Genomic DNA, 12,475 nt, shown 5'->3' on the forward strand with positions numbered 1-12,475 from the left:
CAAGGAGAACAACTATGGTTTTATGTCTTATCTGCTCTCCTATAACTAACACATCTCAGCTGTTGTTTTTTCCACCACCCAGTAACATCATGACAACTCTAGCTATTACTCTGGTTTGTAAGTAACATACATGAGTCCCCTTGCTAAGCATAGTACTTTTCCCTTGTCTGTCTTTGACCTTAATCTTGATTTCAGATCGGCCCTTCATCTTATTGAGATTATAGTGAATTTTCAATAGATGTGACTGATTGCATTCGTGACCCCTCCTAGCTTGCTGCCATTTGAAAAATGAACTGTGTTCTCTAACATTCTCCTTCTAAATCATTCAGGATAATATGGAATAAGCGAGCCTTGAAGCAGATCCCTGCAGGATTCTATCTAGGCCGACCTTTCAGAAAAAAATGAGTATTCCTTTCACTGACTTTTTAACTCATTCATGTAGCCCCTGCTTCCTGATTGCTCTCGTTTTTATATAATATCATGCAGAATGGTGTCAATTATCTTACATCAAGCTATACCCAATTTATCATTTTTGCACATCAGATGTGGTAAGGGGTTTGGTGTTGGTTTTTTTTCAATGTATTGTTCCCCAGTTGCTTTTAAGTCATTGTTAAGAAATTAACTTCAGATTCTCTTCAGGATGGGAGATAGGCTGATTGATCTATGGTTCTTTGCCCTCCTTTTTTCGGGCTGTTCACCCTGATGATGTAAAACACCCACTCTGCTCTTTTCCAGTGCTCCCTTCCTCATCAGGTTTTCAAAGACAATTCAAAAACAAAACAAAGATTCTACGATTAGCAAAATGGAATTCTGATGACTTCTAGACAGAACTTAATTAGCCTTAAATACATCTGTTACCTTTTTCTATTACGACCCACATTCCTACAACTATGCTAAAAGGCAGTTTCATTTTAAGTAAACAGTCACGACTAGCCTTTTCTTGGAGAATAAGTCTCTTTGCTGAATACCTGAGCTGTCTCTGCATTATCTGTTATTTTCCATTTTTAGCTTTTAGAGAGGAACCAAGTATGGGTTCTTCATCACTTCCCAGAGTGTGGAGGTTACTCCCAGAAAGCTCAGAAATGCAAATAACTCACTGTCAAAAATCCCCTTGACTTCAAAAGGGTTGGAAGTTCGTCTAAGATGTTTCCACATTTTAAAAAAAAAAATCCATTTATATTCTGTTACTGATCTGTCATCTTAGACATACTCATTAATTTACTAAGACACTGCAGCTTAAACAACAGGAGAAGCTTAAAGAAAACGTAGTTACCAGCTGAGCTTTGCTGATCAGATTTGGCAGCTTTAAAGCCAATTAATTTTCCGTTCAAACCTCCTTCGGTAAAACTGGCAAGCGGATAGTGATGGGATGGGTGCCAGTTGAATTTCATGTGTAGCTCATTCCTCAGAGACAGAATGAACAAGCTTTTCATTTCACATCAAAAGAAGAGACTAAAAAATTTGGTTTGTTTCTCCCAATAAATACTGAAATACACAATAGAGGCAAACAGTGCAGAAACATCATTAGCAGGGCAGAAAAATTATAGACAACTAGGAAACCAGTAAAATTTTATTTTCTAATGGTTTAGAAGAAAACAAGTGTGTAATGAGTAGTCCTATATATAAAGATATTAAGTGGAACACTTAAGGGACAGCCAACAGAAAAACGCTCAATATTTTTAGCTGGTGAAGTAGTTACGGAAGGTTCCCTTTTATACAGGAAGAGATTTATGGATGAAAGCAACCAGTAAGTGGGTACTTCCATTGCTTAAGTATTTTTTACTTTCAAAAGAGACAAGACTAGTTTATTCCCTGCCCGTGGCAGGGGGGTTGGAACTAGATGATCTTTAAGGTCCCTTCCAACTCTAGCCATTCTATGATTCTATGCTTTTCAATCAATGTTTTAAACTTTCTGAACTTACCATTTCAAGCTGAAACTTTACTACATATTTTATTCCTTTTACTTGGTCAGTGTTTATTTTTCAATATATGCTCACATAGATTTGTGCAGCAAAACCAGAAGATTTGTTGCTCTTAGCAATTTAAAAACTATTTTTTAAAATGCCTATTTCAAAATCTTATGAAGCTTTGAATGACTTCCCTTTGATAAGTGTAGCTACACTGTTCATAATCTCAGCTAGGTTACTATGGCCATACATACTGACTTTACTTTCAATGTCTTTTCAAATTCCGAAATCCCCTTACTACCACAGAGATCCCACTCTAAATTATAACATCTAATGACAATCAACTGCATAAGAAATCACTGTAGAAAAACAACTCATCAGTTAGAGAGGTATATCTTGAATTTAACTGCACTTGAATGCCAGACTAAGCAGCTCTTCAGTTTTCAAAGTATAGTTTTACTATTTTTTATTGTATTTTATGAAGTTTTTAAATGGAGCAAACTTCTGCAACAGTAACACTTTGGGTCTGTGCCCTCTTGATCCTCTAAGGGAAGAAACTTAGATTATGTGATCCAATAGTTTTCTAAGTTCTACTTCTTAATAATACTTAATACTAGAGCCAAAGGTTTGCAACTTGGCTATATTAACCACATAAAATCTAGATGATCTAAATCCAGGTGATCTGACAAGGTTGCATAATTTTCCTAAGCACACACAGATAAAATGCAGCAAGCTTCTGACTTCGTAAACAGGCAGGTATTAAACAGTTAATGAAAGATGTGTGATTTTTCTTTAAAAGCTTACACAAATAGGTAAATTTCTAAATAAAGACACTTCACAGATGACAGTTTAAAACTCTGCTTTTTGTCATCTTTATAGATGGGCATAGGTTTTTGAAACACTTGGCACAATATTCTAGAAAATTTAACTTTCAAAATCTCTTTTTCTCCTTCTTTCTTCTATTTAAACAGCATTACCGAGACTGATTACAAAATGAGATACAATTATTAGAAAAAAGGAAGAGACTGGTAAAATACGATGTAGACTAGAGGTGAGATTTTTGGAAGTCTTTAGATGCTAAAGATGCAGATAGGCACCTTATGGGATTTTAAAAAATTCCTAAGCATGTAAGGCGCTTACATGCTTAGGCACTTCGAAAATCCTACTAAGTACATATCTGCATCTTTAGGTATCTAAATACCTTGGAAAATCTCACCCTAGATGTCCAGTTTCTCTCATTATTTGTTTTACCAGTTTGTACCAGTTTGACAGGTAGCACCTTTGCTTGTGACCTTTATCTAACAAAAGGGGGAAAGGATTGATTAAGTCTGAAAGGATTCAAAGAGAAAATTAATACACAGTACTGGGGTAAAGATATATCTTATGCTAGCAACTGGACTATCTAGCACTTTTCTTTATTACATCAGCCTCCCAATTTGCACAAATGATGCTTTGTACATTTTATGTTTCATCTTTTTTAACAGAGTCAAATGACAAGAAAGAAAAAGTGCTCAAAAAATTCCATAAGCATCCTTAAATAAACTGGATATACACCAAACAATACTGATGTATCTAAATAACAAAATAAGAGAGCAGTGTAATTCTAGATTATGTTAGCATTATCTAGTTTTTATTGACATTACCAGCAAAGTTTTGATTATGTGCTTTTCTGTTTATATCAAAATGGCCTTGGTTTCATTTGAAAAGCTGTAGAAGTATTAAAATATATTTTCAAATTAAGACTTTATACCTCTTTATACATTTCCCAAAGTAGTAATCTTAATAGAACTCTCCTATTTCTAAGCTGATCTTTTCAATCTATTTATATTCTGAGACAAAATGGAAATAAGATAGCAAGTACATTCTACTAAGATTTTAGCACCAAAACATTTTCTAAAGTAGAAAGAAAAAACCAGGACGTTATTAATATGAAATAATCTGAGGTCCTTTTCCACTTACACTGCAAAATTCTATGTTTCATAGAAATGTCTCTATACTGTATTCTAGAGTGAAACATTTGTTGTGACAATAAAAGAAAAAAACATCCTTAGCGGTGACATTAGAAATACCACAGCTGCTTCTGAATTCAGTTGTATTGAACTTCCACAGCCTTAAAGCCAAGCAATGCAAAATTCATTCTACTTTCTTTTTCAAATGTTTCCAATATTTTCTAGGGATGGAAGCACAGGGACAGCTTAAGCGATGGGTCAACAACTGAAAAAAGATATCTTAATGCGTAGAATCCCTTGGAGTCAAAGGATTTAAAACGGCTATTTAATATTGTTTTTTACGAACTACCACGCTACCACTACCCTATCTATTTATTTAAAAAATAAATTGCTGCTTAAGTTGTTGAAAGTTTCCTGAACTGCTAGAAATATTTACATAAGATGTTTATGAAACATTCATCACAGCACTCATCATAGTTTATATTTTAACACATAAAATATACTACAAGTTTTGCTCTGCATTTCTGCAATTTAACAAACTCCATTTAGCTTTGCAGAGTATTTGCGATCACAGTGAATCTCTGTTTCAGACTTTCCCTTTTCTGTTTTAAGTGGTTTTCTATGGTCCTCGCTTCTTTTAAGATTCCATCAAGTTCTTGGACATAAGAAGCATCCATCGCTGCTCTCTCACTTAATTGAAAAAATCTGTAGTTAAAATCAATACTGATGCCATTAACTTTCTCACTACTTAGAACTGGTTTTATGCTTTTCTTAAAAATGTGTTGTCTGTCAATACTGAGTTTCTGACCAAATTATTTCTCTGCTGTAACAGAAAACAGCATTGTTATTTCAAGGTCTGTGTGTTCGATAGTTTTCAGCGCTAATTTCTCTAAACTGCAGCCACAGTAATCCACCTTTTCTAGAGAAGTTTAAAAAGTGCTGTACAAATAGGACAAAGTTAACTTGCCTTAAAATGTGAGCATATTTTGATAACAAGTTCATAATTTCTTTGTTCATCTCTGTTAAAAGAAAACAGTAATTATTTAAACATTGGAATGAATTGTCATCTCAACATCAAATTAGGTAATTGTATAGTTACTTTCAGTATATTTAATACATCACCGTTTAAAGCTTTTTCCAGTGGTTCAGGTTTGTAAAGGGACTGCGAGCCCTCAGAAAAATCTGTTTTGTCAAGGGAAGACAACAGAGGATTTTCTGAAGCTTCATTCTAATAACAGAGCACAAAAACAAGCTTAGCACAGATAGAGTTTAACTGAAAAAAAAAGAAGAAGAGTTTTAAAAAGATGTTGAGAGACTGTTTTCAGAGAAAGTGCAAGTATTGTTGGCTTCACAGCATCACCATTCATTGTGAATACACACAGCACCTCAGTACTGGGGGAGTGGGTGGGCAGTACCAGTAGAGATCCTGGGTTGTATCAGTAAAAGCTGCTGTACTTCAGCAGCTCACTCTCGAGAAGTCCTACATAACTGTGTTGCAGTGCATACCCAATTTTGTTGGTCTTCAAGCAGAGAGAAATTTTACAGTCTCCTTATACAAGTCAGTCATATGTTTCCCCTAACCTACATAAACAGCCATGGACCTCTCTGCCCTCCCTCCTTGACAGGAACCCATAGCAATGCCAGAGAAGGACATGGGGGCAGGGGGCTGCATCGCTCCCCTGAGTCCAGAAGAAAGGTCCAGGCCCTCCCTCCCTGAGGATCATGCAGTACTGCTCACCTCCATCTCTTTTTTACGTTTACTTCTGTTTTCATCAGCTTTTTGTGTGTTGCTTGTCATCACTGCCTGATAAAAAGTACAACGTCGTATTTGGTAAGCGGTTATCTTATGCGACTGGAAAATGTATCTCTATAAAAATGTGTAAGCCCTGTAACCAGTACCTCCGTAAGCTCCTCTGCAAAGGAGCTCTCTTCCTCACTGGAGAGGGGCAGAGCCCCACAGCACGGCCAGAGCACCGGGGCTGGAGAGGGAGGGCCCAAGCTCCAGGCCGTCCCCGGCTCTCCTGGGCCACCCTGGGCAGGGTTGGGCTCACAGCCCAGGCGCTCTCAGAGGTGCCAAGGGCACGTAAGGTCGGCCTTGGGCTGCCGAGGCCGATTCCGCCTTGTCCAAAAGGGGTCTGGCCCTCCCCAGTTCGACCTATGCTTCCCCAGGACCCCCCACCCTTAAGGGCAGCGGGGCACCCCCCCCACCCCGGAGGTCCCCGCACTCCCGGACCTCTCTCCTCAGGCGGACGGTTAACGGTCCTGGCGGCGTTAACAGCCGGCGCGCGCGCGAGGGCCACGCCCGCTCCTCAGAGGCCCGGCAGCGCCGCCCCGCCCGGCGGCCAGGTCAGGCGGGAGCCGCCCTGGAGCCCTGCCCCGAGGCGGCGGGAGCGGGGCCGGCTGCCGGGCCCAGCTCTGGAAGGCTGGCTGAGGGGAAGATCCGCAAGGCTTGCCGCTAGAACAACTCCTGGTCCGGCGATCCCAGGAAGAAGTGTTTCATCCCAACTACACGTCTGAGTTAAAGTGTGATGAGGCTGCCTGTAGTGTTCCAGTGTTGTGCGGTCCGCTCAAACAATTCTGGTCATATTTCGTCTTCTAAGAATCTGTGACGGGTCCTGTCACGGTTTGAATCACTGGAGCGTTTCAGGATGACAGTGTAATGCCAGAAGAGGCTAGATGGATCCGTTTCAAAAGACAAGCTGTCAGTGAGTAAAATCTGGCAGATTGCCACTAAAATGAATAATGCCATTAAAATTAGACAACTGCTGAGACCAACTTTTTTTCCTAAACAATGAAAAACAAGATTGCATTTTCCTTATGTTGTGCTTAATTTCTGTAGGTAAGCTATATTTGGTTTCGTTTGGAAGTTCTGGGCTCCCCAGTTCAAGAAGGACAGGGAACTGCTGGAGAGGGTACAGCAGAGGACCACAAAGATGATGAGGGGCCTGGAGCATCTCTCTTATGAGGATGGGCTGAGGGACTTGGGTCTTTTTAGTCTGGAGAAGAGAAGACTGAGGGGGGATCTGATCAATGCCTATAAATACTTAAAGGGTGGGTGTCAGGAGGATGGGGCCAGTCTTTTTTCAGTGGTGCCCAGGGATAGGACAAGAGAGGTAATGGACACAAACTTGACATAAGTTCCATCTAAACATCAGGGACTTCTTTGCTGTGAGGGTGCCAGAGCACTGGAAGAGGCTTCCCAGAGAGGTGGTGGAGTCTCCGTCTCTGGAGACATTCAAAACCCACCTGGACGCGTTCCTGTGCAACCTGCTCTAGGTGAACCTGCTTTGGCAGGAGGTTAGGCTAGATGATCTCCAGAGGTCCCTTCCAACCCCATAGCATTCTGTGATTCATCAAGGAATGACTGAGTCAGATTACACGAGGAGGTGGCTTGCTTACAACAGGAAGAAACTAGACAACGATTCAGGAAAGCTCTCAGTATTATACTTCATGTTGTTAGCCACAAATAATAAATGCTGTATCAAGTTACTACTTTCCTAAATCCTTGCCTCATTAGCTACAGTGAAGAAAATCATTGCAAGGTTTGAAGTTATGTTGGAGTAAAGGGAATTGTTCCTCTGGGGTTTTTTGCATCTTTAATTTCTGGTTTTAAGAGAAGAAAGGATCTTAACCTTACATATGTTATCCAAATAGGCTCTCAAGGTCAAAACTCGGGAGAAGAAACGAAACCGATGAAAGAACAAGAACTAAATACTTCCCCAAAGTAGAAACAATATTTAATATGCTGCCATGGCCCACTTCATTAAATTCTAAAAAAATATTTTTTTTATGTTATTAGCAATACTATCTAAGCATTAAGAGACAGATGTGAAAGAATACATTAGCAAAAAGTTCTTAAAGTGTTTACCTAATTGAGTTACCATTACTATGTTAAGATATTTTTATTTACAGATCACCTGAATTAAAATAAATGAAACATCTGAGTTGTTTTACCACTTTCAGTACCTTATGGATATGATAGTCTATGGAGAAAGTTTAGACTAAAAAAAATGAAATAAATTATCTAAGCCATTACTCTAAAAGTAGTTCCAATTCCTTTAGGATTGGAGATATTAAAATGCCAGGAGAAATTAAGCCAAGAGAAGAAAACTCATTTCATTCAATGTGCTAAATGACATAATTGAATTTTACAATCTCAAAGGTTGACAGGAAAGACCAAGTCCTCCTCCTTGATAGTTTCATACAGAACGTCAATAGGCGAAAAATATTAGTGCCAGCAGTTAATACAAAATAAACAACATTGGCTGACTGGCATTGGTTTTGGTGCTTTCACACAAATTTTGGTACCAAGTACAATATTATTTAATGTTTCACTAGTGATCTGAATGTAAATTTAAACATAATGAGAAAAAAAAGTCTAAAGGATAAATCATTATTACGGCATTGTTTTTTTTAAATAATATTTTTTTCACAGTGAAATGAAAAGTTAGATGTCGGTAACAAGAAATGCAAGCAGTATCACCCAAATGGGGAACTCTCCTGAATAAAGCTTTGATGCCCAAATTTTCAAAAAGTGTTAAAAGTCATTTGGAGTGAAGAAAAGAGATACTCAAAATAATTAATATCTCCTATTCCTACCTATAAATGAATATTATTTTGAAGCTGAAGAAAATTATTCAGAGGTAGAAACTTAAAGGGCTGAAGCTGTTTATTTTAGTTGAAAAAGACCGAGAGGCAGTTTGATTGGACTTCACAGGAAGGAACTATTTGTTACGAAATGGCTATCGGGAAAATGTACAGAAACGGGTGACCAGAACCAGAAGCCAGTTAAGTTTAGAAAGACTTTTTTTTCCTGTAAGAACCAACCATTCAAATAAAGTACCAAGAGGAACGGCAGAATTACAGTTGTTGTATATAGAAATCAGCTAGACCTAGGTTTTTAAATCAAAGTTGGATCTTTCTCTGGGTTACAGGTTTAGGTAAATTTAACTGCACACACATACTGAACACCATGTAACAAAAGAGGGATTTGAAAGGGGATGGTATAATATTGCTGTCTGGTTGCTATTCAGTCAGTGTAAGTGAGTGTCTGTAAACAGGGATATTCACTTCTTACTTCAAAGCAGCAGCTGCCAAAAATGTACTTTTATCTGTCTGTCAGAAAAAGGAGGGTTTACTATGTTGCCGAATTCTGCTTGTTTTAATTATCCTGAATCAATTTCATAAGTTTCATTCAACAACTTTCAAGAAAGAAGATACATTTCTTTAGCACATGTAGTGGTTGCTTGTCTTAGCATGTCAGTGAAATACACCGCTCCCTGCAGGTAGAACAGTCAAAATCTATGGTTATTAGTAAAATAAACAGTATTTTTAGGACTATTAATTCAGGTGAAGTTGAAAGATGTGCCTTTGACCTCAAAAATAAAGCATTCCCTACAGACATGCATTGTGCTTTTTTTTTTTTTTTATAAATTTTGTTTTCCTCCAAAAGTAGTAACAGGTGTGCAGACAGGTAAGACAACATCTTATAGTCTTGGGCTTGGTTATGGTTGGGGTTTGGGGTTTTTTTTGTGGTTTTGGCGTGGGTTCCCTCCCCCCCCCCCGCAGTCCAGTACTAAAACTTGAGCACACTGAGCCACGCAGCTGAATGCCCTAATGTCTTACTAGTCAGCATTATGAACAGAAAATCAAGGCACGTAGATGCCAGTTAACACTGCCAAATTCTACAAGCTATACAAAATATTGGTCGATTATTCATTTCCAAGTTCGCAGACACAATTCAAGTGTGTGAAGGGGAAGTCCACACGCTAAGGGCTGTTTCAAAACCGCTTGAGACTTTATGGACCTGAAAAACCAAGAGACTGAAACACGCTGGTGTAGAAGCAAGGCTTGTCCTCCGGCGGCATCTGTGTGAGATAAAGGGAGTCGCAAAAGACTTCCTTCGTAACCTCAGATTTGCATTATTTGCTTTCTCCACCGAGGAGGGGAAGTGTCGCAGAATAAATGCAGACGTAGACAGATATCTTGGGAAAGAGTCCTAGTTTCCTCTACAGTTTGTTCAGACGGCTTTTCTGGTCGTAGAGTGATGCAAGCCGCTATAAGCCCCCCTCTCTAGACCCAGAGACGGCTCTCCTCCCGGTCCGCAGGAGCGCACGAAGGTAACGCGGCGGTGACTCACCCCCCGGCACAGCCTCCGCGCCCCGACCAGCCGGCACCCCGCGGCCGCCCGAGGTACGCCCGCCTGCGGGGAACGGGACGGCTGTCCCCGCCTCTCCGCCGGCAGCGCTCGCCCTTCCGCCTCGCATCGTTCCGCTGCAGCCCACCGGGGAGCGAGGTAGGATCGCCGCCGCCCCTCCGGCCTCGCCCCGGCAGCCGCAAGCTCCGGGAGCAGCCCGACGGGGAGCGGGCGGGTGGGAGCGCGTCCGGCGGAGGGCCCCGCGCCGCCGTTCCCGCACGGGCGCCGAGCGGGGCGCGGCCCGGCTCCTCTTCCCTGCGGCCCCGGGCGAGCCGGTACACGCTACGTCGGAGAGTCAGCAGAAAACTCCTTTTAGCTTCTGCCGTGCCTTTCAGACTTGCTCGGTAAAAGATGGAACCGTCTTTTACTCTGCATCGTTTTATCTGTTTTACCCGCTAAATGAAGGGGCACGTTTTCCTTGAATCCTTTACCAGTAAGTCCTGCCTATCCCTTCCCCTCCTGCTTGAGAATAACAGAGTAGTCCTTGACTTCTGGGTTTACTTCACGTCATAAGAGGCATGCACTGTTTGGTGGTGTGGTATTTTGTTTCAAAGATTTGGGTATGCACGTTTGCAAAGAAAGATGCAGCCCTCTGCTATGAACCTGGATGCCTCTTCTGCACAGACCAGCTAGAACTATAGACCATATAAAAAAAAGGATGAGAAAAAATAACTTTCAAATACAGCCTTCAAAGTGCTTTACTAGAGGGAAAAGGAAATTACTGTGATTTCCCCCACCTGATGTGTGTGCTTATTTACTTAAATTGGTATTGCTCAGTTGCTTTATATAGAAAGTCTTTTCCAAATGGTGGAAAAGAGTCTTGGAAGTAAGACAAATGTTGTGACTGCACAATAAAAGTGTTCTTCCACTCGTTTGCCTAGTTTTAACACGTTTTTTACGTTTATCTTTTCTGTGGCTAGTGCGAGGGGAAAGAATGCCTTGAGAGGAGTCGGTAGGTTTGAATGAAGCGCTTCATATTCTAGACTACTTACAAAAAGTGCCTACAGTGTTTTTACAGTCACTGTTGTTGGCTTTGTTTATTTGATGCTGTCTGATCAACAAGTTTTCGTGAATTCTGCTATGACCGTCTCCTCCCGTGTATTGTACACAAAGGCTAGGCACGTAGCTCCAGGCTGAAGACTTCATACAGATGCTGGGTTTCTAAAGCTTAGATGCAGTGATGGTGAGTGTCAGTGTGCATGTTACTTTGTGCATCTGGCCAAAGATTTTACACCACTCACAAAGCCAATTAAATCAGATCTTGTGGGTAGTAAAGTGGCTAGTTGTTGTTCTTGGAAATTCAAATGCCTTTATTTCTAAAAATGTAAATAAATCGGGTAAGAACATTCATACACAGAAAGCATTTTAAGAAAATGAACAAAAAATTTACTAAGACACAGACCAAAATGAAACAGGAAGGAAAGTGACAACCTGCATTTCACAAAATTAGCGGCATAGAAGAGAACACTTTAAAATGTTTACCGCCAGAGAAGAGAAAGAATTAAATTCTTTGCCACATCTTCCTCTGTCGTATTATAATTCCCTTTATTCTTATTCTCACTTTTCTTTAAAGATAGGAGATGCTATTTTAATTTTGAAGATTAAATCATCATCAGTTTTAGAATAAAAATATTTTAGTGCTTGTTTCTTAGAATTATTCCTTCCAATGGCAACCATCCCAACAGCAAGTCCTAGTCAATACAGGTGACTCCACATAACTTGTTTTATTTTATAATTTTTCCCCCTGGCGCACTGCTAGAACTGGAGATATGGAGACATCTGTGCCCTGCGAAGCAATACAATCCGTTCAGATGTATCAGCATAAACAGAAACTTTACAACAGAAGGACTGAGCATAGCAAATATATGACCATCGCTGTTCTTTTGTTTTATACAATAACATATACATTGTTTTATACATTAAACAGACTGACAGTGTGCCATACTCTCAGTCAGTATGTCAGAAAGCTAAAAAATACCAAGTTTACCTGTCTGGCTGTTAACTGCATTGGGGTGAGGATATGAACAAAGCTAAACCCAATCATTCTTCTGGAGCTCTTGGAGGGGTTCATGTGTTGATGTTAAAGGCAGAGTGCAGCCCTGGGCTAGTTCTAAATTAACCCTGAAGTGTGCAGAACGGGCTGGAACTTCTCACGTGCAGAAGCTGGGGGCTTTTAATGGTTAGTTCAGGGGGGGTTGGTAAAATGACTGTTGCTACTCCCAAGGGAAATACATCTTTTCTTTTTTACTTTTCTCTATGTCACTCTTAAAAGAGAATAGCTGTAAAATCAAGCTCAGAATTCAACCCGAGTTAAAATAAAACACCATAAGCAAATCATTGCTACTGCAAAATAAACTACATCCCAGCTTCTCTAGGAACTTATACAATTCCAGCTCAAGGTGCAAAAGCTACAGGCTTTTCCA

The 12,475-nt window shown here is 40.1% G+C and overlaps 2 protein-coding genes across 2 annotated transcripts in view; both read right to left on the reverse strand.

Annotated features, from left to right (window-relative positions):
• LOC141474482 (succinate dehydrogenase [ubiquinone] cytochrome b small subunit, mitochondrial) overlaps positions 1–12,475 on the reverse strand; it is a 44,628-nt gene that overhangs the window by 20,759 nt on the left and 11,394 nt on the right. The gene's annotated exons all lie outside the window — the stretch shown is intronic.
• Positions 4,402–5,654, reverse strand: TEX12 (testis expressed 12). Its single transcript, XM_074162406.1, has 4 exons — positions 5,595–5,654; positions 4,979–5,084; positions 4,824–4,875; positions 4,402–4,546 (listed from the first exon to the last, which is right to left on the reverse strand). Exons 1-4 carry the CDS (start codon positions 5,652–5,654, stop codon positions 4,402–4,404), a joined length of 363 nt encoding a protein of 120 aa, XP_074018507.1.

Source organism: Numenius arquata, chromosome 22, assembly GCF_964106895.1.
Source record: "Numenius arquata chromosome 22, bNumArq3.hap1.1, whole genome shotgun sequence".
NCBI classification, from domain to species: Eukaryota; Metazoa; Chordata; class Aves; order Charadriiformes; family Scolopacidae; genus Numenius; species Numenius arquata.